Source organism: Arachis ipaensis, chromosome B05 (assembly GCF_000816755.2).
Source record: "Arachis ipaensis cultivar K30076 chromosome B05, Araip1.1, whole genome shotgun sequence".
NCBI lineage: Eukaryota > Viridiplantae > Streptophyta > Magnoliopsida > Fabales > Fabaceae > Arachis > Arachis ipaensis.
In genome coordinates, this window is record NC_029789.2 from 105,001,596 (window position 1) to 105,027,242 (window position 25,647).

Here is a 25,647-nt window from a genome sequence, read left to right on the forward strand (position 1 = left end):
GTCTGAATAACCACAAGTTCTGCCATTTAAAATTGAATCTCACTGTAACTATTGAATGTGCTATAAGTTGTAACTTGTAATGCAACATTTTAATTTATTTATTTTTCACAGCATAAAGATTTATCCGCCATTGTTGGTGAGCACATGAGAGAGATGAGCCATTGAGAGTGAGACAATTTCTAAGACCTAGAGTTACGTTGGGCATTTAAAAATTTTCAAAATTTAATTTGTTATTTTTCTAGGTCATTAACATAAACTATAAAAATTGTATAAAGAATGAATACGAGTCATATAAATAAAATATATATTCTTAGTTAATCCTTCAAAAATAGTTGATTTTCTCACCAAAACCATTTTTCAATATTTTGATTTTTTCAAATCTTCATCAACTTGTTAAAATTCTGACTGTATAAATAGTATTGGAATCGAAGATAGTTCACTCTTTTTAGCTATTATCCTCATATTTCCTTAAGGGTAGAAGAAGAGGACGACTTAATAGTGCAACTGTGCAAGGCCAATTTTTCATAAGCAAGTGAATATGAAGCAAAATTTCAATTAGGATATCATAGAAGCAAATTTCAAGTAATAAACTACGGGCTTGAACCAAACAAAAAATTATTTCACGGCACTCTTCGTTCAAAATACAAGAAACTAAGGCCCAACTTATTGGCGTTTAACCTTTTTCATCTCAAACAATGAGTTATCACTTATCGGAGTGCGTGCTCTAAGACATGATTCTATATTGACTATTGAGAAGGCTACGTAAGATTTTTTGAAAGACAAGCCCGTCATGATAAGTCCAAGTGTTGAAAAAATTGACTAACCACCAAAAGATGCCTAACGTTATTTGTTCTCTACTTCTCTCAGTTCTCTGTGTGTGCCGCGTCAAATCACTTCAGCATGAAAAAGTATTATCAAGTATATCACACTATAATAACTTTTTTTTTTTATGTTTATGTAATTTTTAAACCAACATATCTTTATATTTCTTATTTTTTAAATTAATAAGCAATTCAATAATCGAGTGTTCTATAATTATGACAATACATAATAAAATATTTTTAGATAGAATTAACAAAAATAATATAATTTAATTGATTATATATTTTAAATTTTAATTACTAAAATTATCTTTAAAAAAAAAATATTTCAGACGAATAGCTCCCTTAATATTAACTTATAGTCTTATATACCCTTTAGTGAATCTGTCCAAATGGACAAAGACAAAGCCAGCTGGAGTAACCAAACTTGACTGAGGCCTTCAAAAAATCCACAACCCAAAGTCAGCATTGGAACCCATACAATTGACAATTGACATTTCCGTTCCTCCCATACTGGCTTTCTGAGAAAATGCTATTTCCCTTCACTTACCTTGGTCAACCTTCCACATTTACTCACGTGGGTTAACTTGGTCATAATTGACCACATCTAACATCTTCATATCATAACACAAAGCTTTCCAGAGACCATATATATAAGTGCATGCTGAATTGCTAATTCGCCAAATCACCCCCAAGATCCACATTAAACAACTTATCCCAAGATACACAAACATAGCTAGAACAAAGTAAGAAGCAAATTAAATCGTAGGAATATGTATGTGACTAGGCCTCTTTCTCTATACAAGAAATCTCAAGATGCTCTCTCATTGCCTCCACCTGAAGGCCCAAATTCTGGTATTCTTGTGATTCAAGATGAAAAGGATTTGGAAACAACATCTTGTTTTGGTTTGGGGAAGTACCATGAGGTGAAGGATTTGCCTTTTCCTCAGAATATGAGCCTTGAGCTGTTCTATAGGTCAGGAATTTCCCTCAACAGAGCCACTCATTACCACCATGTTGTTTTCATCCCAGTTCTTAATCAACCTTTGTCTTCTAACAAGTACTATGTCATTCATCATAATGGCAAGCATAGAGGGTAAGCCTTAACTTTTAGTTACTGTCATAAATAAATACCATTATTATGCACTAGCACAATTCAAACATCAATTAGAGAGATATTATATTATATTATATTATATTAGTTACACATTTAATACTTAACTTTAAAAATATCCATATCTTCTTATTCTTAATTAATTTTTAGCATTTTAGTAAAAATGATCACAATTATTCGTAGAACACATTAAATATGTTCTAATGACGTCCAAAAATTTTCCATACGTTATGTGGGCAATTCAAATATCCCAAGAAACCATAGTTTTCACTTTTCACCGTATGATGAAGCAGCTGGTAACATTCAATCAAAATTTGATTTGTTATACTATATATCTCCCATGAATGAATCATTCTTTTGACATGATTAAGGGTTATATTGATGTAATTTGCATTTGGTTTTGCAGGGAGGCATACATTAATTCAAAGCAAGAAGATTTGGACACATTCTGTTTCTACAATTCTGTCTCTGATATACCTCTGCATCATTTTGACAGCAATAACACATACCAACAATTCGAGATTCATCCCCAACGAAGCAAAGTTACTTTCAGGAGTGGCTTCTCAGCTAAATCTGTTAATCCAGATGGATATCCTCCAAGATTCTTGAGCAGAAGGTGGAAGCTGAGTGCCTCCAATTCGAGTGATTCAAGCATAGGAGAAGCAACAGGTGTGAATGAAGCCCTCCGCTCAAGCAAGCCGGAATTCGAATTCTCCATAGGAAGTAAAAGCTCCAAAAGTGTTGTTGTGGGAAAATGGTATTGTCCCTTCATGTTTGTGAAGGAAGGGACTCATAAAACATTGAAAGAAGAAGTGAGAAAATCAATGTTTTATGAGATGACACTAGAGCAAAAATGGGAAAAAATATTTTCTTGTGAGAATGAAAATGACACTAATGTGAATGTGAATGTGAATGTGAATGTTCAAAGGGAAGTGGTTGGAATTGGTGAATGGGAAGCTATGGTTGATAAAGAGAGGGACATAGGTGAAGGGTTTTTGTGGTTTAAGAGTTACAATAACATTGGAGAAAAGAATAGTGTGGGATTGAGCATGGCAATAGTTGAGAGAATGAAGTGGGAGCAAGAAAGAGTTGGGTGGATTGGAGGGAAAGAAAAGCAAGTTAGAGTTCAGAAATTGGAGGAATACAAAGGGACTCAAAATGGATGGAAGAAATTTGGATTTTATGTTTTGGTTGAGACTTTTGTACTTAGAAGATTGGACGGAGGCATAGTTCTCACCTATTCATTCACACACCAGAATCAACTTAGAAGCAAATGGGAATGATTTTTTCTTTTTAATTTTTTCCGTTGGGCTTGGGTGGAATTCACCGCTGGAAGAAGCAACGAATCCCCTTTTTAATTAAACTAAACCATGACCAAAAAAACATTAAACTAAACCTATCTTGTTCGGATGTTTTTGTTTTATTTTGTTTTTTCGGTAAACATATTTTTTTTTTTTTTTTTTTTTTATATTAGATTCTATCTTGTTCTGCCTTTTCTTTTTTCCTTTTGGGACATATCTTGTTCTGCCTTTTCAAGTGTACATTATATGCCTTAGGCCCAAAGAAGAAATTGGGTAGAGCTTTTTGTAAAATTCATATATTCATTTTTGTTTGATATGCTGATTAAGAAAAAAAAGTAAGTTTGTTCATTTCATTCATTCTCTCTTCGATTGTGATCAATTTGATATTGCATAATATATTCTTGGATAAGATAATCCAATTAGAAAAATTATCTAAGGCGGCATAGGATTTGATGGTGTTACTATATTTGAAATTCTTAAGTAAGTACTGTTGTAAAATAAATAGATGGAAAAGAGAAGTGGATGTAGAAATAAAAGAGGGAATATTTTATTAATTCTTTTTAATATATATATATAATAAACTTAATTAAAAAAAATAAAATAAAAAAAACAAGTTAGTAAATTAAAGTATGATGATGAGGATTGTGTTGGGTTTTTCTCTCCTTTGTGAGGCCCAAGCCCAACATTTTGAGGGTGTCTCTTGCACCCATTGTGCCACAACCCTAATTCAGATTTTTGGGGGTCATTGAGAGTGAGAGAGAGTAGCCACCAAGTGAGAGAGAAAGGGAAAAATAGAATTCTCGTTTTTTGCCAAAGCAGTAAATTTTAAATGACAGTTTCTCAGTTGTTCACCGTTGAATCGACTTGAAATTTAAACTGCGTGTTCCTATCATCTTGTTCTTCATTCTGGTCGGTGGAGATGTTGATTGGAGATTTGCAGTGAGAGAAATTGGCTTCGCAAGAGAGAAATTAGGTTTCCCGTTTTTACATAGAGCAGCAATTTTGGAACGGCAGTTTCTCAATTTTTCACCGTTGGATCGACGTGAAATTTGAACTGTAGATTCTTTACATCTTGTTCTTCATTCTGGACGGTGGAGATTTTAATTGGAGGTCTGCAGAGGAAGAAATTGGCTTCGACAGCAGCTCTATTTTTTGGGTATATTTCATCTTCTTACTTTTCATTTGTGAGATTTGGTGCTTTGATGTTTTGGCTGGTTATATGCACATTTTTGTGCTTTGTTTGAGACTCTCTTGTACCTCATTTGATTATAGTGGAGCTATTTCATTGGTCTGGACGACTCGTGGTTTTTACCTCTCACATTGAGGGGGTTTTCCACGTTAAAATCTCGGTGTGTTCTTATTATTGCTTTATTTGCTATATTTGCTTGTTATAGTTGCTGCCATATTGTGTTGTGAGTGCTTCCATATTATTCTTGTGTTGGATATTTGTGTCGTTTCCGCTGCTAGGCTCTTTCATACTGGCATCAGAGCTTGTTGGTATTTTTCTGGGCTTGTGAGTTTGTGAACAATGGAAGCTAATACTAATACTAGTAGGATGATCACTCTTAATGGTCCTAATTATGATTTGTGGAAGTCAAAAATGGAAGATTTGCTTTATGTCAAGAATTTTCATCAACCAGTTTTTGGTACAGAGAAGCCTAATGATAAATCTGATGATGATTGGACTTTGTTGCATAGACAAGTCTGTGGATATATTAGGCAGTGGGTTGACGATAATGTGTTGAACCATATTATTGGAGAGACACATGCTCGGACTCTTTGGATTAAGCTTGAACAGTTGTATGCTCGAAAAACTGGGAATAACAAGATGTTTTTGATCAAGCAGTTGTTGGCTTTGAAGTATACAGATGGGACATCAATGACAGATCACTTGAATAATTTTCAAGGAATTATAAATCAGTTATCTTCCATGGGTATCAAGTTTGATGAAGAGGTTCAAGGATTGTTACTTCTTGGCTCCTTACCAGACTCGTGGGAAATTCTCAGAGTGTCATTGTCCAATTCTGCTCCTGATGGTGTAATCTCTATGGATCTTGCCAAGAGCAGTGTTTTGAATGAAGAGATGAGAAGAAAATCACAAGGTACATCGACTACACATTCAGATGTTCTTGTTTCTGAGTCTAGGGGGAGAAGCAAAAGTCGAGGTCCTAAAGGTAGAGATCAAAGCAGAAGCAAGTCTCGAGAAAAGTATAAGAATATTGAGTGTCATCATTGTGGTCAAAAGGGACATGTGAAGAAATTTTGTTGGCAGCTAAAGAAGGAGAAAGCCAAGGCAAGTAAAGACAAGAGCACAAATAAAGATGATGGTAGCAAGGAAGACAAGGTTAATGTAACTCATGATGATTTTCTTGTTGTTGAGGAGTTTGAATCTGTTAACATTGTTGATAATAGCACTAGTTGGGTGATTGATAGCGGTGCTTCTATTCATGTTACATCTAGGAGGGATTTGCTTACGTCCTATACTCCTGGTGATTTTGGTGATGTAAAAATGGCTCATCAAGGTGTTGCAAAATGTGCCGGTGTTGGACAGGTTTGCTTGGAACCCTCCAACGGTACCAAGTTGACTTTGAAGCGTGTGAAGCATGTTCCAGATATTCGGTTGAACTTACTTTCTGTTGGTAAGTTATGTGATGAAGACTTGGATAGCTCATTCTCTCGTGATAGTTGGAAGCTCACCAAGGGTTCCATGGTTGTTGCTAGAGGTACTCGACACTCTACTCTTTATTTAACTCAAGCAAAGATTGTGAAAGATGTTGTTAATGCTGCTGAGTTTGTTGATGAAACTGATTTATGGCATAAGAGATTATGTCATATGAGTGAGAAGGGCATGAATATGTTATCCAAGAGGAATCTTTTATCTGGTTGTAAGGTTGCTTTGCAAAAGTGCAACCATTGCTTTGCTGGGAAACAAAACAGGGTTTCTTTCAAGAGCCACCCACCTTCAAGGAAGTCAGAGATACTTGACTTGGTGCCTTCTGATGTATGTGGGCCGATGAAGACAAGAACACTTGGAGGGTCTATCTATTTTGTAACCTTTATTGATGATCATTCTAGGAAATTATGGGTTTACACTTTGATTGCACCCATTGTGCCATAACCCTAGTATCCTTTTGGGGTGAAGCTTTGAGCACTGTTGTTCATGTCTTGAACCGAACACCATGTGTTCCCTTGCAATTTGAAGTGCCAGAGAAGGTATGGTCAGGTAAAGATGTTTCTTATGATCATTTAAGAGTCTTTGGATGTAAAGCTTTTGTTCATATTCCTAAAGATGAGAGATCTAAGCTTGATGTAAAGACTAGGCAGTGTATTTTTATTGGCTATGGCATGGATGAGTTTGGTTACAGGTTTTATGATCCTGTTAACAAGAAGGTGATTCGGAGTAGAGATGTTGTCTTTGTTGAAGACCAAACATTGAAGGATGTTGATAATGCGGAAAAGCCAATGGTTCAGCCTAGTGATGATTTTTCTGACTTGGATATTACTCCCTCTATGCCTATGGTAGAAGATGGTAGAGTTGAAGCTCAAAATAATGAGCATGATACAAGTGCAGGTGAAGATGGAACAGTTGATCTAATACTTGATGAAGTTGGTGATGATGATCAAGATGAAGAACTAGCTTTAGAAATTCCTGCAAATGCACTTAGAAGGTCTACAAGAGAGAGAAAGCCTTCGTCAAGGTATTCTCCACATGAGTTTGTTTTGTTGACTGATGGGGGAGAACCTGAATGCTTTGGAGAGGCTGTTGAAGATGAAAGTAAAGCTCAATGGCTTGAAGCTATGCAAGAAGAAATGAAGTCCTTGCTTGAGAATGATACCTATGAGTTGGTGAAGCTACCGAAGGGTATGCGAGTTTTGAAGAACAAATGGGTATTCAGAATCAAGAATGAAGAACACAATTCTAAGCCTCGGTATAAGGCTAGATTGGTTGTTAGAGGCTTTAGCCAGAGAAAAGGTGTTGATTATGAGGAGATTTTTTCTCCTGTTGTGAGGATGTCATCCATTCGTGTTGTACTTGGATTAGCAGCGTCTCTTGATTTGGAGATTGAGCAAATGGATGTGAAGACAGCTTTTCTTCATGGTGATTTAGACAAGGAGATCTACATGGAGCAACCGGAGGGCTTTGTTGTTAAAGGAAAGGAAGATTTTATGTGCAAACTTAAGAAGAGTCTTTATGGGTTGAAGCAAGATCCAAGACAGTGGTACAAGAAGTTTGAATCTATCACACTGATGACAATGGTGCTGATATGATGACAAAAGCATTGTCAAGAGAAAAGTTTGAAACATGTTGTTTGATCTCCGGAATGGCGAGAGCCCCCACCTAGTCGAGAAGGGGGAGATTTGTTGGGTTTTTCTCTCCTTTGTGAGGCTCAAGCCCAACATTTTGAGGGTGTCTCTTGCACCCATTGTGCCATAACCCTAGTTCAGATTTTTGGGGGTCATTGAGAGTGAGAGAGAGTAGCCACCAAGTGAGAGAGAAAGGGAAAAACAGAATTCCCGTTTTTGCCCAAAGCAGTAAATTTCAAATGGCAGTTTCTTAGTTGTTCACCGTTGGATCGACTTGAAATTTAAACTTCGTGTTCCTATCATCTTGTTCTTCATTCTGGTCGGTGGAGATGTTGATTGGAGATTTGCAGTGAGAGAAATTGGCTTCGCAAGAGAGAAATTAGGTTTCCCGTTTTTACACAGAGCAGCAAATTTGGAACGGCAGTTTCTCAATTTTTCACCGTTGGATCGACGTGAAATTTGAACTGTAGATTCTTTACATCTTGTTCTTCATTCTGGACGGTGAAGATTTTAATTCGAGGTCTTCAGAGGAAGAAATTGGCTTCGACAGCAGCTCTATTTTTTGGGTATATTTCATCTTCTTGCTTTTCATTTGTGAGCTTTAGTGCTTTGATGTTTTGGCTGGTTATATGCACATTTTTGTGCTTTGTTTGAGACTCTCTTGTACCTTATTTGATTATAGTGGAGCTATTTCATTGGTCTGGACGACTCGTGGTTTTTACCTCTCACATTGAGGGGGTTTTCCACGTTAAAATCTCGGTGTGTTCTTATTATTGCTTTACTTGCTATATTTGCTTGTTATAGTTGCTGCCATATTGTGTTGTGAGTGCTTCCATATTGTTCTTGTGTTGGATATTTGTGTCGTTTCCGCTGCTAGGCTCTTTCAGATTGTAACAATGAAGGTGGTAGGTTTTTTTTTTTAATAGATAATTTAATTATTTTAATTACTAAAATAAATAATTTGTAGCATATTTATCAATTTATACCACATTTATTTATCTTATTTACACTCTAAATGAGATAATTTTGCAGTATCTCATTTAAAGTGTAAACGAGATATGTCTATTTTTTCAATTTTCAATTATATCGTTTATAGTGTAAATGGGATATATATATTTATAAATAATTAAATTTAATTTTTGAAAATAACAAAAATATTAATAATTTAAATTGGACCAAACTATTTAAAATAGAACGTTTCAAATAATAGGGAAGATGAACAATTTTAAATAATAAGGAGGATAAACAGTCTATTTTAAATAATAGGGAAGATGGACTGTCGATTTAAAATAAGCACGTTAACACGTTTAATTTGAAAGCACCGTAAACGTGTTAACGTGCTTATTTTAAATGGACAGTATTCCCTATTATTTAAAATAGACTGTGTTTATCTTTCCGATTGTTTAAAATCATTCATCTTTCTTTTTTTTGAAACGTTCCATTTTTAATAATTTGGTCTAATTTAAATTATTAATATTTTTATTATTTTCAAAAATTATATTTAATTATTTATAAATATATATCTTGTTTATACTGTAAACGAGATAATTTTTCATATATCTCATTTACACTGTAAACGAGATAAATAAATGTAGTATAAATTGGTAAATACGATGTCAATCGTTTTCTATTCTATAAATTTAAAGACCCATAATCAGTGAAAGAAAGGGGGAAAACCTGGAAAAAAAATTTTTGAGGAAAGAGTTATAGAGGCGAGAGCCGACCTACTCTCTAAGCTGGCAAGTACCAAAACAGTCTGAGTAAACCGATCACCAATCCAGGAGGTCATCAAGACACCATCTGTCGCAACCACAACCACGACAAATCTCACCATATCAAATTTCTGTTGTTTCCCAATGCTACGATACCTCATCGATGGCAGTCTACCCAAGGATCCGAAGGAGGCAAAGCGCATAAAGCATGAAGCCATGAAGTATGCCATAATCACAGGGCAACTGTATAAACGGAAATTGTCCCAACCCCTCCTCAAGTGTATAGAACCCGATGATACGGGTTACATACTTCGTGAGATTCACGAGGCATACTGCAGCCACCATGTCGGAGGCCGAACCCTAGCCCAAAGGTCATCCATGCAAAGTACTTCTGGCCCACCATCATCAGAGATTCCCTCTAATTGGCCAAAAGCTGTAGGAAATCCCAAGTCCATGCCGACTTTCACCAAGCAGTCTCCCACCAGTTTAGCGTAATAACGACATATCACCCTTTTGGAACATGAGGAATTAACCTTGCAGGATCTTTTCCCACGGCATCCGGACAACTTTGATTCCTTATAGTCACCATCGACTACTACACAAAGTGGATTGAGACAGAGACGCTGGCCACCATCATGGCCACCTAATGCCGAAAGTTCTTCTAGAGGCAAGTTATAACTTGGTTCAGAATCCCCGAGATCGTAATATCGGATAACAACCCCAGTTTGCGGACACAAGATTCAAGGAATTCCTAGGACTCGGCATCTCACAGTGGTTTAGCTCGGTAGAATACCCACAAACCAATGGTCAAGTAGAAGCGGCCAACAAGATCATCTAAAGGGCTTCAAGAAATTACTAGACTAGGCCAAAGGCCTATGGGCCGACGAACTAGGATCCGTCCTCTGGTCATACCAAACATCTCCTCAAACCTCAACCGGAGAAACCCCCTTTCGGTTGACATAAGGCCTAGAGGCCATCATTCCGGTGGAGGTCGGGGATCCCATCCCACGGAGAACCATAGGAGGACTCGGCAAGGACAGAGAGCGGGATCTCGCGGATGAAGTTAGGAGCATAGAACACCTGCGGGAGCTAGCCCTAAAATAAAGGATTAGCCTAAGGTACAACCACGGCATGGTGAAGTGAGACTCTAAACTGGAAGACCTCATCTTACGACAAAACAACCTCGTCTTACGACGAAACTGGAAGACTTTCCCACGTAGTTCACCTCCTCCATGGTGGTCCAGGTGTTATCAGATGTATCCACCTCATAGGCCGTCTCTTGACAGTAGGTCTCTGAACTCTGCGTCCCACTCAAGTGCTGAGTTATCATATTGATCTGCTGGGATATGAGCTTTTTTTAGCTAAGATGGCGTCTAAGGTGCTTACCTCTAGGACGCCTCTCTTATGAGCAGCCCTATTGTTCACATGGTTTCTTTTAGAAGTGTACATGTACTGGTTATTAGCAACCATGTCAATAAGCTCTTGTGCCTCTTCAGGCATTTTCTTCAAGTGGAAGGATCCATCTGCAGAGTGGTCCAATGCCACCTTGGACATCTCAGATAGACTATCATAGAATATGTCTAACATGGTCCATTCTGAGATCATGTCAGGAGGACACCTCCTGATCAGTTGTTTGTATCTTTCCCAAGCTTCATAGAGGGATTCACCCTCTTTTTGTCTGAAGATTTGTACTTCCACCCTAAGCTTGCTCAGCTTTTGAGGTGGGAAGAACTTGGTCAAGAATCCATTGACCACCTTCTCCCAACTGTCCAGGCTTTCTTTAGGCTGAGAATCCAGCCATAGCTTTGCTCTGTCTCTTACTGCAAAGGAAAAGAGCATGACCTTGTAGACTTCTGGATTTACACCATTAGTCTTGACAGTGTCACATATCTGCAGAAAGTTAGATAGGAACTTGTTTGGATATTCCTATGGAAGTCCATGAAACTGGCAGTTGTGTTGAACCAGAGTGACCAGTTGAGGCTTCAACTCAAAGTTGTTTGTCCCAATGGCAGGAATGGAGATGCTGCGCTTATAGAAGTTAGAGTTGGGTGCAGTGTAAGATCCTAGGACCTTTCTTGCGTCATCTCCATTGTTTGGATTAGCTGCCATTTTTGTTTCTTCTGCCTCTTGTTCTAGAGCTTCTGTTAGATTCCTTACGGATCTGCTAGTCTGAGCTTGTTGCAGACGCCTTCTCAGAGTCCTTTCAGGTTTTGGATCTGGATCAAAGAAAGGTTCTTTATCCCTACTCCTGTTCATAAACAAGAAGAAAGAAACTAAGAAAAGAAGAAGAAAGAATTCTCTATGTCAGAGTATAGAGGTCCTTTGTTAGAGAGATGGGTAAAGAAGAAAAGAAAAGAAAATGTCTTTTATTTAAAAAGAAGAAGTTTTTGAAAATAGAGAGGGAAGAAAAGAATATTTTTGAAATTAAAGATAGAGAAAGAGGAAGAAGATTTTCGAAAAAGAAGAGAGAGAAGGAGGTAGGAGATTTTCGAAAATTAGGAGAGAGGGAAGAATAAAAAAGATACTAAATAATTAAAATAAGATAAAGCAAGTAACTAACTAAAAAGATTTGAAAATGAAATAAAAAATTTGATTTTAAAAAGTTTTTTTCGAAGATTGAAAAAGAAAAAGTTCATAAAAGATTTGAAAGATTAAGTTTGAAAAGAAAAAGTCAAACAAGATAAGATAAGATTTTAAAAATTTAAAGAGAAAAGATTTGATTTTAAAAAATTTTGAAATTGGAGAGAGAAAATCAAGGAAAAGTTTTGAAAATTGAAATTTTTTTCTTTTTTTAGAGAAAGTCAAAAGAAAGAGAAAATATAAGATAAGATTCTAAAGTTTTAAAGATTTTAAAGATTAAAATTCAAAAGAAAGAGAAACTAACAAGATACTAAAATTTTGAAAATTGAATTTAAAAAAAAAAGAAAGATGAGATAGTAAAATTTTGAAAATCAAAGAAAGAAAAGATAAGATAAAAATTGCAAGAAGAGATAAGCAAGAAGAACAAGACTACCAATCAAGACACCAAACTTAAAATTTTGAAATTAAGTGAAAGAGATTTCGAAAGACTAAAAAGGAAAAACACTAAAAGACACCAATTTTAAAAATTTTTTAAATTAAAGATACTAAATTTTTTAAAATAAAAAGGACAAACACAAAAGGACACTAAGCTTAAAAATTTAAAGGTAAAGACTCAAATTTTCAAAAAGTTTGAAGGAAAAACACCAAAAGACACCAAACTTAAAAATTTAAAAATCAAATAAGAAAAATAGCAAGAACAATTTGACTACCAAGAAAGAAGAATAAGAATATTTCTCAACACACTCAAGAAAAGAACAAACACCAAAAAGATACCAAACTTAAAAATTTGACACAAGACTTAAACAAAAGAACAAGATGATTAAAGATGAAAATATTTAAAAAAAATTTTTGAAATTTTCGAAAATTTAACAAGAAAGGAAATTAAAAGAAAGCTAGTAAAAAGTACCTAATCTAAGGAACAAGCTAACCGTTAGTTTGTCAATCACAAACAATCCTCAGGTCGTCCAAGTAATACCTCAGGTGAGTGAGGGTCGAATCCCACGAGGATTGACGGATTGAACAATCTGTGGTTATCCTACAGATCTTAGTCAGGCGAATAAATGGATAGTTGTTGTTTGTTGTAGGCGCATAAACAAGTAATGACAATCGAACATAGAAACAGTAATTAGCAGAAGTTAAGGCTTCAGAGGTGCTTCTTCTTCTAAAATAACACGTCATACTTTCTACTTCAACGATGAATGATTCCTTCAATGGCAAGGCTGTAAGTAATTAAGCCATGGATCATGATCATTAATCTCCTCAGGTCCAGACCAAACATCCGAATGGACTAGATCAATTTGGGAGAGGGCGAAGCATGCACAAGTCAATCTCTTTGTTGATCCTACTCAAAATGTCACAGACAAGGTCGGATCTTCTAGATCAGAAACTACTGCTCTTATGGTTCTAGCCCTTAGAGCCACAGGAACCTCAATTGCCCCTGACTAACGGGGTTATATGTCACATACCCAATTAATCCAGATAATTCTGTTGGAACCCGTGATGCATTCTCAAGCTGCAGCTCAATACTATCCGGGTCAAGACTCGTAAGAACTCATGTAGAATCGAGATTCATAGGGATGAAGAACGATAATGCATCATAGAATAGAATCACACATTGATTGAAATAGAAAAGTACTTATATTAATTCATAGGAATCAGCAGAGCTCCTAACCTTAACTTAGGAGGTTTAGTTGCTCATACTGTACAAAAGGTTCACACGTTCCAAAAGTCAAAGAGATTCTTTTCTCCCCCTTTTAAAAGAGTGATCTTCCTTCTATTTATACTACACTAATAAATTAAGAATTACACAAATGAAGTAAACTAAGTAAAATGATGTGAAAATCCACTTCTGGGCCCACTTGGTGAATGTTTGGGCTGAACTTGACTTCTAACTTGAGGAAGTGGGTGTCTAACGCCTAATAGAGGATAAATATGCTACTTCCTGCTCTCTTTGTGGAATTGAACGCCAGTTTGGGCATTCAACTTGGGAGGTTGGTCCCTTTGGGCATTGAACGCCAGAAATAGGATAGTTTTGGAGTTCAACGCCCAATTTGGGCAGTCCAATCTAAAGAAAAGTATGGACCATTATATATTTCTGGAAAGTTCTGGAAGTTAGCTTTCCAACGTTGTTAAGAATGCATCATTTGTACCTATGTAGCTCCAGAAATGCTCGTTTGAATACACGGAGGTCAGATTCTAACAACATCTGCTATGCTTTCCTTGCCTCTGAATTAGACTTTTGCCAGAACTTGCCAAATTCACCCAAAATTCACCTAAAATCATAAGAAAAACATAAAATCTCAAAGTAGTATACAAAAAGTGAATTTTGGATTAAAACCTACTAAAACAGAATAAAATAGATTGAAAACACAAAGAAAATGATACCAAAAAGCGTATAAAATATCCGCTCATCATGGAGCAGGATTGAGGTGAAACTGAACTGACAGTGGTGAAAAGCAACTTTGACGAGGTACAGCTCCATCAACGGTGCACAGCTCAACGGCGGACTCCACCTGTGGTAACAGCGGCAGCGGCTTCCCCTGGCGGCGGCTCGGATTGCAACAGTAGCCACAGTAAAGCTTCAACAGCGGCGGTGAAGGCAATGGAGGTGGTGACAGAAACTAGCTCAGCTTCAAACCCATCTCTCTTTCATCTTCGCACACTTTCTCTCTCTCTCTCTTCGAAGCTCGATGGTGACGCGTGTTGAGTTAAGAAATGAACTAAATTAATTAGTGATGACAAACATTATTTTTAGTAAATAAATAATTAGTATGGATTAATTATAAATTGCATATTACTAATTATTTATTATGTTTTGCAGGCCAAAATTCAATCCAAGCAGCTCAATTGGAATAAAATAAAACAACAAAGCTGAGGGCTAGTAATTCAAGCGAAGCTCAAAAGAAACAAAGCCAAAGGAATCGGATGGGCCAAACGGGTTACATGAACCAAACCAATCCAAGCCCAAAGTGAATTTCAATTCCCTCCATCTTGCCTTACCAGAAGCAACGTTACTCTCCTTTCTGATCAAGTCAAATCAAAGCTTTAGAAAAGTAAGAAAGAGAAAGAGAGAAAAAAGCTTCTTCCCTAAGCCAGTAACTAAAGAAGCAAGAGAGAGAAAGTTTAAGCTTGAAACACAGAAGCTAAAACAGAAAATCCAAACCAAATCAAGCTTAGGTTAAAGGTAATCCATCTCATCTTGCATGCATCAGATCTTCTTCTCTTCTTCCCAACTCTCTGCTCTATCCAAAAATGGCATTCAAGAAAAAGTTTTTCTCTGCCCTATTCTGCTTTACATCTACGGTCACAAGTGATACTTGGGGACCAAGTAGTTTCTCAATGGCTAAGATCAAGTTGACCATGAGAAGATTTCTATGGTTACTGCTTTATGGCTTTCGGTCAAGATGAAGAAGTCAGAAGCCAAGTTTCTACTCTAAGGTTTAATGAGAAAAAGTGATTCTGTGGGTTGGTGAAGCTCAAGGCTCAAGGTGTTGACCTTGGAAGAAGAACCCAGCAACATGCAAGGAGATAAAAGAGGTTTGCTGTTCATTCAGAAACCAAGGAGAGAAAACCAGAGTGTGAGAACAGTGTTCTGTTAAGAAGTTCCTCTACTTGGATAATGCTTTCTTTCAAAGAAGCATTCGGCCAATACTGAAGAACTGCATCTGAGGTTTGCGAATCTGGTTTTGCACATAGCAAAGAGGCTGCTGATGAAGTCAATCTCCTTCATGTTTTACTGATTGTAATGTACTTTTCTAAGTTTATCTTTCTGTAATTTCTTGTGAGGAAAGGCATAGTGAGAAAGCTGAAGTAAAAGCCATGAGTGGAAAAAGGCTGAGTGATACACTTGAGAGAAAAGCCTAGAGTTATTTTCAGATTTCTTTAGGTATGTTTATGTCTTGTATCTTGTACCTGTAAGGTATCCCTTTCTTAGTTAGGTTAGCACTAAGAGTGAATAGTTAGGTATTAGCATAGCCAATGTCAAGTTAGGTTAGAACTTGAGTGTGAGAGGATTGGGTCAATCCTGTGAAATTGATGTATGTAATACTGTTAACTATAGTGAAATTCTTCCATAGTTGTGGAGGAGACTGGACGTAGGTTGCATAGCACAAGGCAACCGAACCAGGATACATGCTGGTGTTAGCTTTTCTCTTCTCTGCTGTGTTCTGTTTTCTGATATTCATGAGACAAAAATAAATTGTCTCATAAATTTCCGCTGCTGAGTACAAACAGAATCAGAATTGAAAGTTTGTTTTAAAAGGATAATAACAGCAACTTAAAAGGAAGGCATAGATTCAACCCCCCTTCTTTAAGCCTACCACAACCTTCAATTGGTATCAGGAGCTAAGGTCTCAAGAATCAAGCTTAACCACTTGGAGCAAAGATCCAATGGCGAACAACTTGGGCACAACCACAGTTGCCTACACCCTCACTGAAGGCCAGTCAAACAACCGGCCACCTTTCTTCAACGGGAAGAACTACTCCTACTGGAAAGAAAGGATAAGGATTTTCATCCAATCCATCGACTACAACATATGGAAGATTGTCGTGAGCGGTCCAAAGATCCCAACAAAAACAAGTGCTGATGGAGTGGTGACTCCAAAAGAAAAAGCTGAATGGAATGAGGATGATAAGAAGAAGATAGAGCTGAATGCTAAAGCAATCAACCTTCTTCACTGTGCTATCAGCTTTGAAGAGTACCGAAAGGTGTCTAGATGCAAGACAGCCAAAAAAATCTGGGAAAAACTCCAGGTTACACATGAAGGCACCAAACAAGTAAAAATGGTATGAGAGACTTAGCTCTTTTCTTTTGAAAAATGGTTTTCAAAGAGGCACCACTGACACAACTCTATTTATCAAGAACTCTAATGATTCTTTTATTCTAGTCCAAATATATGTTGATGACATTATTTTTGGATCAGCCAATGAATCCCTTTGTTCTGAATTTGGAAAACTCATGACAAGTGAATTTGACATGAGTATGATGGGTGAACTTAATTTTTTTCTTGGGCTGCAAATTAAACAAACTGAAAAAGGTATTTTCATTCATCAAGAAAAGTATGCCAAGGAATTAGTTAAGAAATTTGGTATGGAAAATGCCAAACCCATGGGAACTCCCATGCATCCTAATTCTAAATTAGATAAGGGAGAAACTGAGAAAGATGTTGATGAGACTAGGTATAGAGGAATGATTGGTTCTCTTATGTACTTAACTTCCTCTAGGCTCGATATTGTGCAAAGTGTTAGATTGTGCTCTAGGTTCCAATCCAAACCAAAAGAGTCACATCTTTTTGCAGTTAAAAGGATCATTAGATATGTTCATGGCACATCCAATTTTAGTCTTTGGTATCCTAAGATTGATGATTTTTCTGTAGTTGGTTATTGTGATGCAGATTTTGCTGGTGATAGAGTTGATAGAAGAAGCACTTCAGGCTTATGTTGCATCCTTGGGAAGTCCTTGAATGTTTGGTCGAGTAAGAAATAGCCAACTGTGGTTCTATCCACTGCTAAGGCTGAGTATATAGCTACTTCTTCATGTTGTTCCCAGCTTTTATAGTTAAAAACACAGCTTGCCGATTACAAATTAAATGCTGAAAATATTCCTTTGATGTGTGATAATATGAGTGCCATTAATATTTCTAAAAATCCAGTTTTGCACTCTAGGACTAAACATATTGAAGTGAAATTTCACTCAATAAGAGAGCATGTCCAAAAGAGAGATATTAGCATTCAATTTGTTAAATCGGAGGAGCAATTAGCAGATATTTTCACAAAACCATTAGCTGAGGATAGATTCTGCATGCTTAGGACTTGTCTAGGAATTTTGAGTTATGATTCTTTATTTGAAAAATGCTGATGTGTTTGCTGGAGCTTTTTGTCTCATAAACAGGTATGAGACAATTCTGGGCAGAAGAAGAGCGTTTCCCCTTTAATCAGCGTGATCTGGGCTTATTTCAAGTGCAAAATGATTTGGGCCAACCTCAAAAATCAGAACTAGAGTGGTCCAATGTGTTTCTATTAAATCCAACTATCCCTGGGCCCATATATGAATGTCACATTTTTTGTTAGGGTTATCTTTTTTTTGATGGGCTGTGTGATTAAAATATCTTTTGAAAGGTTTTTAATTTTTATCCCAAAAAAAAGTGTTTCAGGTTGATTTAATTTTTTTAAGGTTTTCAAAAATTTAAAATTAAAAATTTCCTTTTTTTTTTAAAATCAAATCAAATCTTTCTTTTATAAGGTCGTGTCTTTTCAAATCTTTTCAAATGGTGATGCAGTTGCATGGTTTTGGAAATCTACTTTTGGATACGGTTACCAACACTCCCTCTCTTCCCTCCATAACTTCTCCTCAATCTCTTCGGTTACTTCCCACTCACTTTACTGCTTCTCTTCCTTCAAAAGACTGAAACTAACCAAATGAGGAAGAAAACCATTGCTAAAAGGCCTCCTCGTGAAAAGGTGTACAAGCTTCCCACAAAACCTTCCACTCGCTCCCAAGACCGGACCTTTACCCCATCTCCTTCTCCTCCTACCTTTCCTCCTCGCACTGTTCCCATGGTGCGAACCAAGACCACTCCAAGGTACCCTGCTCCTGCCAAACCGACGCCACCACCTAAGGCAACGCCATCCAAACCAAGTTCCTCGAAACCTAGTTCATCCAAGGGTAAGCGTCCTGCTGTTGAAGAACCTGTTCCTGAGACTACAAAACCTAAGTCAAGGTCTGTTCCTGTGCGCTCACAAAGAGGTAACCCTCATCGCCCTCTCAAATCTGTTAGAGAACCAGACATCGATCCTTTTGCTCACAAATCACACTTCATGACATCTCACTCAGACTATAACCCCCATCGTTTCAAATCTGCCATGAACCATGATTTTTATGAGGGATTTATTCAGTATTGCACTTTATGTCCCTCTTTTCTTGCGGATTTACCTGATTTGAAAAAGAAAGGTTTTTCTTTTGTTGAAAATTTGGATTTTTAGATTGGAATCATCTTTTCAAAATAAAAAAAACTGTATATCCTCAGTCGGTCAAAGAATTTTATGCAAACATGACTTAAAATGAAGGAAGTGTGCATTCTTATGTTAAGGGCAGAGACATCATCTTGAATAATGAAACTATCAGTGATTTCTTGAAGTACACTGATGTTGGGCCATGTGCTTATACATCTGTGAAGTAGGATGAAGGTGTTGGTATCTCTTACCATGATGCTCTGGCTCACATTTGTGAACATGTTTCCTTAATTGATGGCATCACACCCACTCACAAAGCCCTAGGATATGAACGTGCTCAGTTTCACTGTATTGTCAACCACATCTTAATTCCTCAAAGTAGTTCATATCAAAGGGTTTCTTACACGGACACACTTGTTTTGTATGCCCTAATCACTAAAACTAAAATCTCTTTTGCCTATTTGATGGCTAGATACATGTTTGATTCTGTTAGAAGTGTGAAAGATAAAGCACTACCTTATGGCATATTTTTAACTTGCATATTTGAGCATTTTGGTGTTGACCTGTCAAATGAGGATTATGAAAACAGACATTCATACCTAAAAAGGGGGTGGTTCAGTGAAACAGCAAAAAGGACCAACTAGATCTGAGAGAGTGGTTCTAGATGATGATAATGAAGAGTTCATTCCAGATGACTCTCCTTCTCCTTCCACCGAGGGTACTTCCATCTCCACTGGGAAGAAATCAGCTTTGCTGAATGTGGTCAAGGATGTCGCTCAAGAGTTTGTCTCCCAATCAAATCACATGATTGCCATGAGCAAGGAACAAAGAAAGTTAGCTAGCAAGCATGAGAACTTCCTGAAGAAATCAAGGGACATGGTGGCTGTGCTCATGACCTTCATTGATAACCTTCAAAATGATGAAGACATTGCCACTGATGTTGAAGAGGAAGCTGCTTCGGAGGGGAATGGTTCTGATGCCTAGGATTTGTCTCATGAAAACTGCTGCTGCAGCTCTCTTTTTGTCTCATGAATTCTGTTTATCTTGTTACCATTGAACTGTTTTTATCTTGGATGACTGTAGTAACTCTATAGAATGCTGCACTTTTGTTAGTTTGGTTAAACCTTTGGACTGCTATCTAACCTTTTTCATGCAGGATTTTTTGTTGATGTTTTTGTTGATCATGCTCATTGTCCGCCCTTGATGACAAAAGGGGGAGTAATAGCAATAGGATGGATGATGGTTTACTAGTATTAATAGCAATAGGATGGATGATGGTTTACTAGTATTTCTTTTGGGATTTTTGTCTAATTGCTGCATTAATACTTGATTTCACATGCTAAATATTTTTTGCTGATGATATTAGCTTGATGTTGGGCTGATTATGTGCTGTTGCTCATTTGATACCCTTTAGCCAAGATAAATGTGTATAGCTCTTTATTGTGCTTTCTTTAAGTGTAATATAAAACAGGAACAAAAAGGAAAGCATAAATCCAGGGGGAGCTAATCTTGAAAAGGAAAGGGGGAGCAACATAAAAGCAAATGACAATCAAAGGGAGTTTCTAAACCTCACTCAAATTCGTTTCCTTTTGATTATTGCTTAAATCATGTTTGTCATCAAAGGGGAGATTGTTGAGTTAAGAAATGAACTAAATTAATTAGTGATGACAAACATTATTTTTGGTAAATAAATAATTAGTATGGATTAATTATAAATTACATATTACTAATTATTTATTATGTGTTGCAGGCCATAATTCAATCCAAGTAGCCCAATTGGAATAAAATAAAACAACAAAGCTGAGGGCTAGTAATTCAAGCGAAGCCCAAAAGAAACAAAGCCAAAGGAATCGGATGGGCCAAACGGGTTACATGAACCAAACCAATCCAAGCCCAAAGTGAATTTCAATTCCCTCCATCTTGCCTTACCAGAAGCAACGTTACTCTCCTTTCTGATCAAGTCAAATCAAAGCTTCAGAAAAGTAAGAAAGAGAAAGAGAGAAAAAAGCTTCTTCCCTAAGTCAGTAACCAAAGAAGCAAGAGAGAGAAAGTTTAAGCTTGAAACACAGAAGCTAAAACAGAAAATACAAACCAAATCAAGCTTAGGTTAAAGGTAATCCATCTCATCTTGCATGCATCAGATCTTCTTCTCTTCATCCCAACTCTCTGCTCTATTCGAAAATGGCATTCAAAGGAAAGTTGTTCTCTGCCCTATTCTGCTTTACATCTACGGTCACAAGTGATACTTGGGGACCAAGTAGTTTCTCAATGGCTAAGATCAAGTTGACCATGAGAATATTTCTATGGTTACTACTTTATGACTTTCGATCAAGATGAAGAAGTCAGAAGCCAAGTTTCTACTCTAAGGTTTAATGAGAAAAAGTGATTCTGTGGGTTGGTGAAGCTCAAGGCTCAAGGTGTTGACCTTGGAAGAAGAACCCAGCAACATGCAAAGAGATAAAAGAGGTTTGCTGTTCATTCAGAAACCAAGGAGAGAAAACCAGAGTGTGAGAACAGTGTTCTGTTAAGAAATTCCTCTACTTGGATAATGCTTTCTTTCAAAGAAGCATTCGGCCAATACTGAAGAACTGCATCTGAGGTTTGCGAATCTGGTTTTGCACATAGCAAAGAGGCTGCTGATGAAGTCAATCTCCTTCATGTTTTACTGATTGTAATGTACTTTTCTAAGTTTATCTTTCTGTAATTTCTTGTGAGAAAATGCATAGTGAGAAAGCTGAAGTAAAAGCCATGAGTGGAAAAAGGCTGAGTGATACACTTGAGAGAAAAGCCTAAAGTTATTTTCAGATTTCTTTAGGTATGTTTATGTCTTGTATCTTGTACCTGTAAGGTATCCCTTTCTTAGTTGGGTTAGCACTAAGAGTGAATAGTTAGGTATTAGCATAGCCAATGTCAAGTTAGGTTAGAACTTGAGTGTGAGAGGTTTGGGTCAATCCTGTGAAATTGGTGTATGTAATACTGTTAACTATAGTGAAATTCTTCCATAGTTGTGGAGGAGACTGGACGTAGGTTGCATAGCACAAGGCAACCGAACCAGGATACATGCTGGTGTTAGCTTTTCTCTTCTCTGCTGTGTTCTGTTTTCTGATATTCATGAGACAAAAATAAATTGTCTCATAAATTTCCGCTGCTGAGTACAAACAGAATCAGAATTGAAAGTTTGTTTTAAAAGGATAATAACAGCAACTTAAAAGGAAGGCATAGATTCAACCCCCCTTCTCTAAGCCTACCACAACCTTCAACGCGTAGTAAGGCGCGACGGCAAACCTAGCTCGATGGTGGCTGGACAGCGGAGGAGCGCCACGGCTCCTCTTCTTCCTCGCAGCGTCTCTGACTTGCGACGCACTCTCTCCTTTGCTGGAAACGGTTCTGCTCGATGGCGGCAGTAGCAGTGGCGTCTCCCTCTCTCCTTGCGTGGTTGATCGGCGTCATGACAGCGGTGGTGGTATGCAACGGTGGCGGCAAAGCCCCCTCCCTTCCTTCTTCTCCGATCTCTTCTACTCTCTCAGATCTCCCTCTCTATTTTTTTCCCTTTTCTTTCTTTTCTTTCTTTTTTTTTTTTTTTTTGAAGGTGTTGTGTTGTGTGTATATGGGGGAAATGGGTTAGCGGTGGGTGGCAATGAGGCAAAGTATCATAAAATTTAATTTAATTATTTTTAAAAAATAATTTTTTTCATAAATAACTCATTATTTAATTTTTAAAAGCTCGAATGTTTATATATTCTTTATTCCTTCCGTCTTTACTTTTTTAATTTGAGGCAGAATCAGTTTCCTTCAATTTTAAAGTGTTATGTACTTGTGCCTTCTATTATCTATGCTGCTTTGTCATCTTTTTCGTCCTCAAGCTCATGTTTTTTATTGGAAACATTATTCTTTTATTCGGTCATAGCATCATGAATAACATAGCTCAACTGAACAAAACTGCTAATTAACAATACAATGCTAGCTACCTAAGTACCTAACACATATATGAGACCAAGTAATAAGTCAATGATGTCTTAAATCCCAAAGGGACATTAGTCTATTCTAATCACACTTGTAGATAAAATGTGTGGATTACTACTATATATATATATATAACATCATAATCAATTATGTATGATGGATACTTTCAATATAATTGGTCATTTTTTTCCTCTGATTTTTCACTACAAGTTCATAATCTGAAACATTTTCACAGGGACAATAGTTTAGCGTTATTAAGAAGAGTCATCTGCTTAAACCAGACACACATATATTGATTTTCTTAGAAAATGAATATTGAGAGAGAAGAAGGAAAAAAGATTGATCACTGCAAGAAGTAGGATGGAACACAAGATCTTATCTGTGTTATTCTCTCTTTTTAGTATTTTTCTTTTAAAAGCAAACAAGTTAGTTGGGGGTTTAAACCATAATGTATGTTAGAAGTTGGAAAAAACAAATGCTATTATCTGTTATCCAATCATAATTTTATACCATACTTGTTTACATAAAATTGAACCTCAACTTATATTCAACTCAAATGATTTTAATTTCATATCGTTTTTCTTAGGAATCACAATCGAATGCATTATCATTGGTTGTGGAAGAATTGAAAATTTGGATCACATTTAACGGACATTTAAATAGCAAGAAATTAAAAAAACAAGCAAGAAATTAAACTAGGAATAATTAAAACAATTAACTAATAAAAAAAATAAATTCAAATGGTAAAAGAATTTTAATTATATTGAGAGTTAAGGATCACTATCTTTATCATTAATCACAATATAATAATTACAAAGAACAAACTCAATTTGTTAACCTTTATAAATTGAGAAAAGTCAATTAGGCTTAATTAATCCTTATCATTAATCATAATATGATAATTACAAAGAACAAACCCAATTCGTCAATCTCTATAAATTGAAAAAAGTCAATTAGGTTTAATTAATTCTAATTCACAGCCCTAACTAACTAACTAATTGAATTAGTAAAAGATTAATATTAACAAAAATAAGATTAATTAATATCTCTAAAAAATTATCAATTAATTTGAATAATAATAACTCAAGATCACCTAAATTTTCAACCGAAGCCAAGAATACAAAAATCTATTCCATAATTAGTCCAAACATTTTATCAAATATTTTATGTGCATAAACATAAAACTTTATAAATTACAAGAAATAGCAAAAATTATGACAATCATCTATAAGAATTGGCAACTCAAATAAACATGAATAAAGCATAAAACATCCAATTCATTAATATAAATTATAAATTCACATATTTTATATATATAAAAAATTACACACGTCAGTCTTGATTATTTTACCCAAAAGTCATAGCAGTTGATGTTGTCAACATAAAAATATGCGTACCAACATTTAAATATTCCAATGTCAAATACCATTGAATAATAAAACACATACACGTTTCAGAAAAATAAAAATGAATAAACACATACTAATTAATATATAAAGGAACTAAGGGTTGAAGAGTTAAACACAAAAGCTATCCCAAAAAGAGATGTATGTTACAAGGCATCTTTCACACTATAAGAAAGACCATAATGCTCTTTCGGGGTCACTCCCTGATCCTCCTGAGGGTCCAAATTCAGGTTACCTTGTTCTTCAAGATGAAGCAGCACAATCATATTGTTGTTTTGGTTTGTGGAAGAACAATTGCATAAGCCACCTACCTTTTCCTCAGGACAAGAACTTGACAGTTACTTATATTGAAAGCTATGGAGAAGATGTCACAATTGATCTTGACAAGGTTATTTTCATTCCAGTTCTTAATCAATCATTGTCTTCCAATCGCTACTATGTTATTCGGAGGAAAGGAAAGCATCAAGGGTATGCTAGTTTTGTTTTCATCAGAAGTTTACTTAATTAGTTGAAATTAATTAATTACTCCTTCAGACTAACCATATAAGTTATTCTTTTTTATCTAAAAGCTTTAACAATAATATAAATCGTTTGATTGGTTGAAAAATGTTTTATTTTTTTCACTATCATACCCTATTCATTAATTATTGTACATATATCGTATGTGCTTAAAATTTAATATGAAGGGAGACAATCTAGCTAGGGTTAATTTTGTCTTAACCCTTCAAAAATCTTTTTAACTATAAATTTAGTATGTATGTTTTTGTGATGTGATGACTTATAGTTGTAGATGGAAGTAGCTTGTAGCAAGAGCTTCAACAGTAAGAATAGACTTTATCTTGATATATATATATATAGGTGCAGACTATGGTGACTTATTTTTTTTCATGCCTAAGGTGACTAAGTGGGCTAAACCAAAAGAATGCTGACTTGTGGCTTAGTGAACAGAGACTGAAAGGTTTGTTTGACTTTGCTGACTCCAGTCACTTAGGTAATCATTCAAGATAAAAAAGTTGGATGGTTAATTAGGACATCATCTTTGAAAGTTAATCAGATTAAAAAAAAGGCCAATTAGAAATTTTAAAAGGCTACCCAAATAACCTAAATGACCAAAAAGCTCTCGAACACAAGCGTGTGACGAGGGTGGTTGATGACATCGGAGCTTTCTCCGATCTACGACTGTGTATCTTGTTATTTGGGTGCAATTTATACAGCAGCATATGCAGGTACTCATTCCCGTTAATTTTCTGATATATTAATTAAGTATTTCACAATTTTTTAATTCTATCCAAATATAACATTTTTTTAACATATCAAAAAATGCTACTAAAATAGTTTGATTTTCACATATCTCTTTACAAATTAATTTAAAATTTATTGTTTGTAAAATACGATAAAAACAGTAACATGAGGATTTTTTTTTCTTATAAATCAATATCTTCTAAAATAAAGTTGATAATAAAATAAAAAAATAAAAAATTAATTACCTTAAAT

The 25,647-nt window shown here is 35.9% G+C and overlaps 2 protein-coding genes and 1 long non-coding RNA gene across 3 annotated transcripts in view; all 3 read left to right on the top strand.

Moving 5' to 3' along the window:
• On the top strand, window positions 1,482–3,587 carry LOC107643774. Its single transcript, XM_016347509.2, has 2 exons — window positions 1,482–1,917; window positions 2,342–3,587. The coding sequence occupies exons 1-2, from the start codon at window positions 1,595–1,597 to the stop codon at window positions 3,216–3,218; spliced, it is 1,200 nt and encodes a 399-aa protein (XP_016202995.1). The 5' UTR covers window positions 1,482–1,594; the 3' UTR covers window positions 3,219–3,587.
• Window positions 14,500–22,125, top strand: LOC110262948. Its single transcript, XR_002347960.1, has 3 exons — window positions 14,500–14,535; window positions 15,244–15,245; window positions 22,052–22,125. It is a non-coding gene; the product is annotated as an uncharacterized LOC110262948 (long non-coding RNA).
• The window catches only part of LOC107643775, a 7,719-nt gene continuing 6,319 nt past the window's right edge, over window positions 24,248–25,647 (top strand). Inside the window, exon 1 of the mRNA XM_016347511.2 lies at window positions 24,248–24,621. Within this exon, the coding sequence (XP_016202997.1) occupies window positions 24,293–24,621 (329 nt within the window). The 5' untranslated portion in view covers window positions 24,248–24,292. The remainder of the gene's footprint in view (window positions 24,622–25,647) is intronic.

What these genes read in the sequence shown, in the direction of transcription:
- LOC107643774 (XM_016347509.2), top strand. Translation starts at nt 1,595, where the DNA reads ATGTATGTGACTAGGCCTCTTTCTCTATACAAGAAATCTCAAGATGCT. An exon ending in CATAATGGCAAGCATAGAGG is followed by an intron (nt 1,918 to 2,341) that starts GTAAGCCTTAAC and finishes TTGGTTTTGCAG; the next exon opens with GGAGGCATACATTAATTCAA.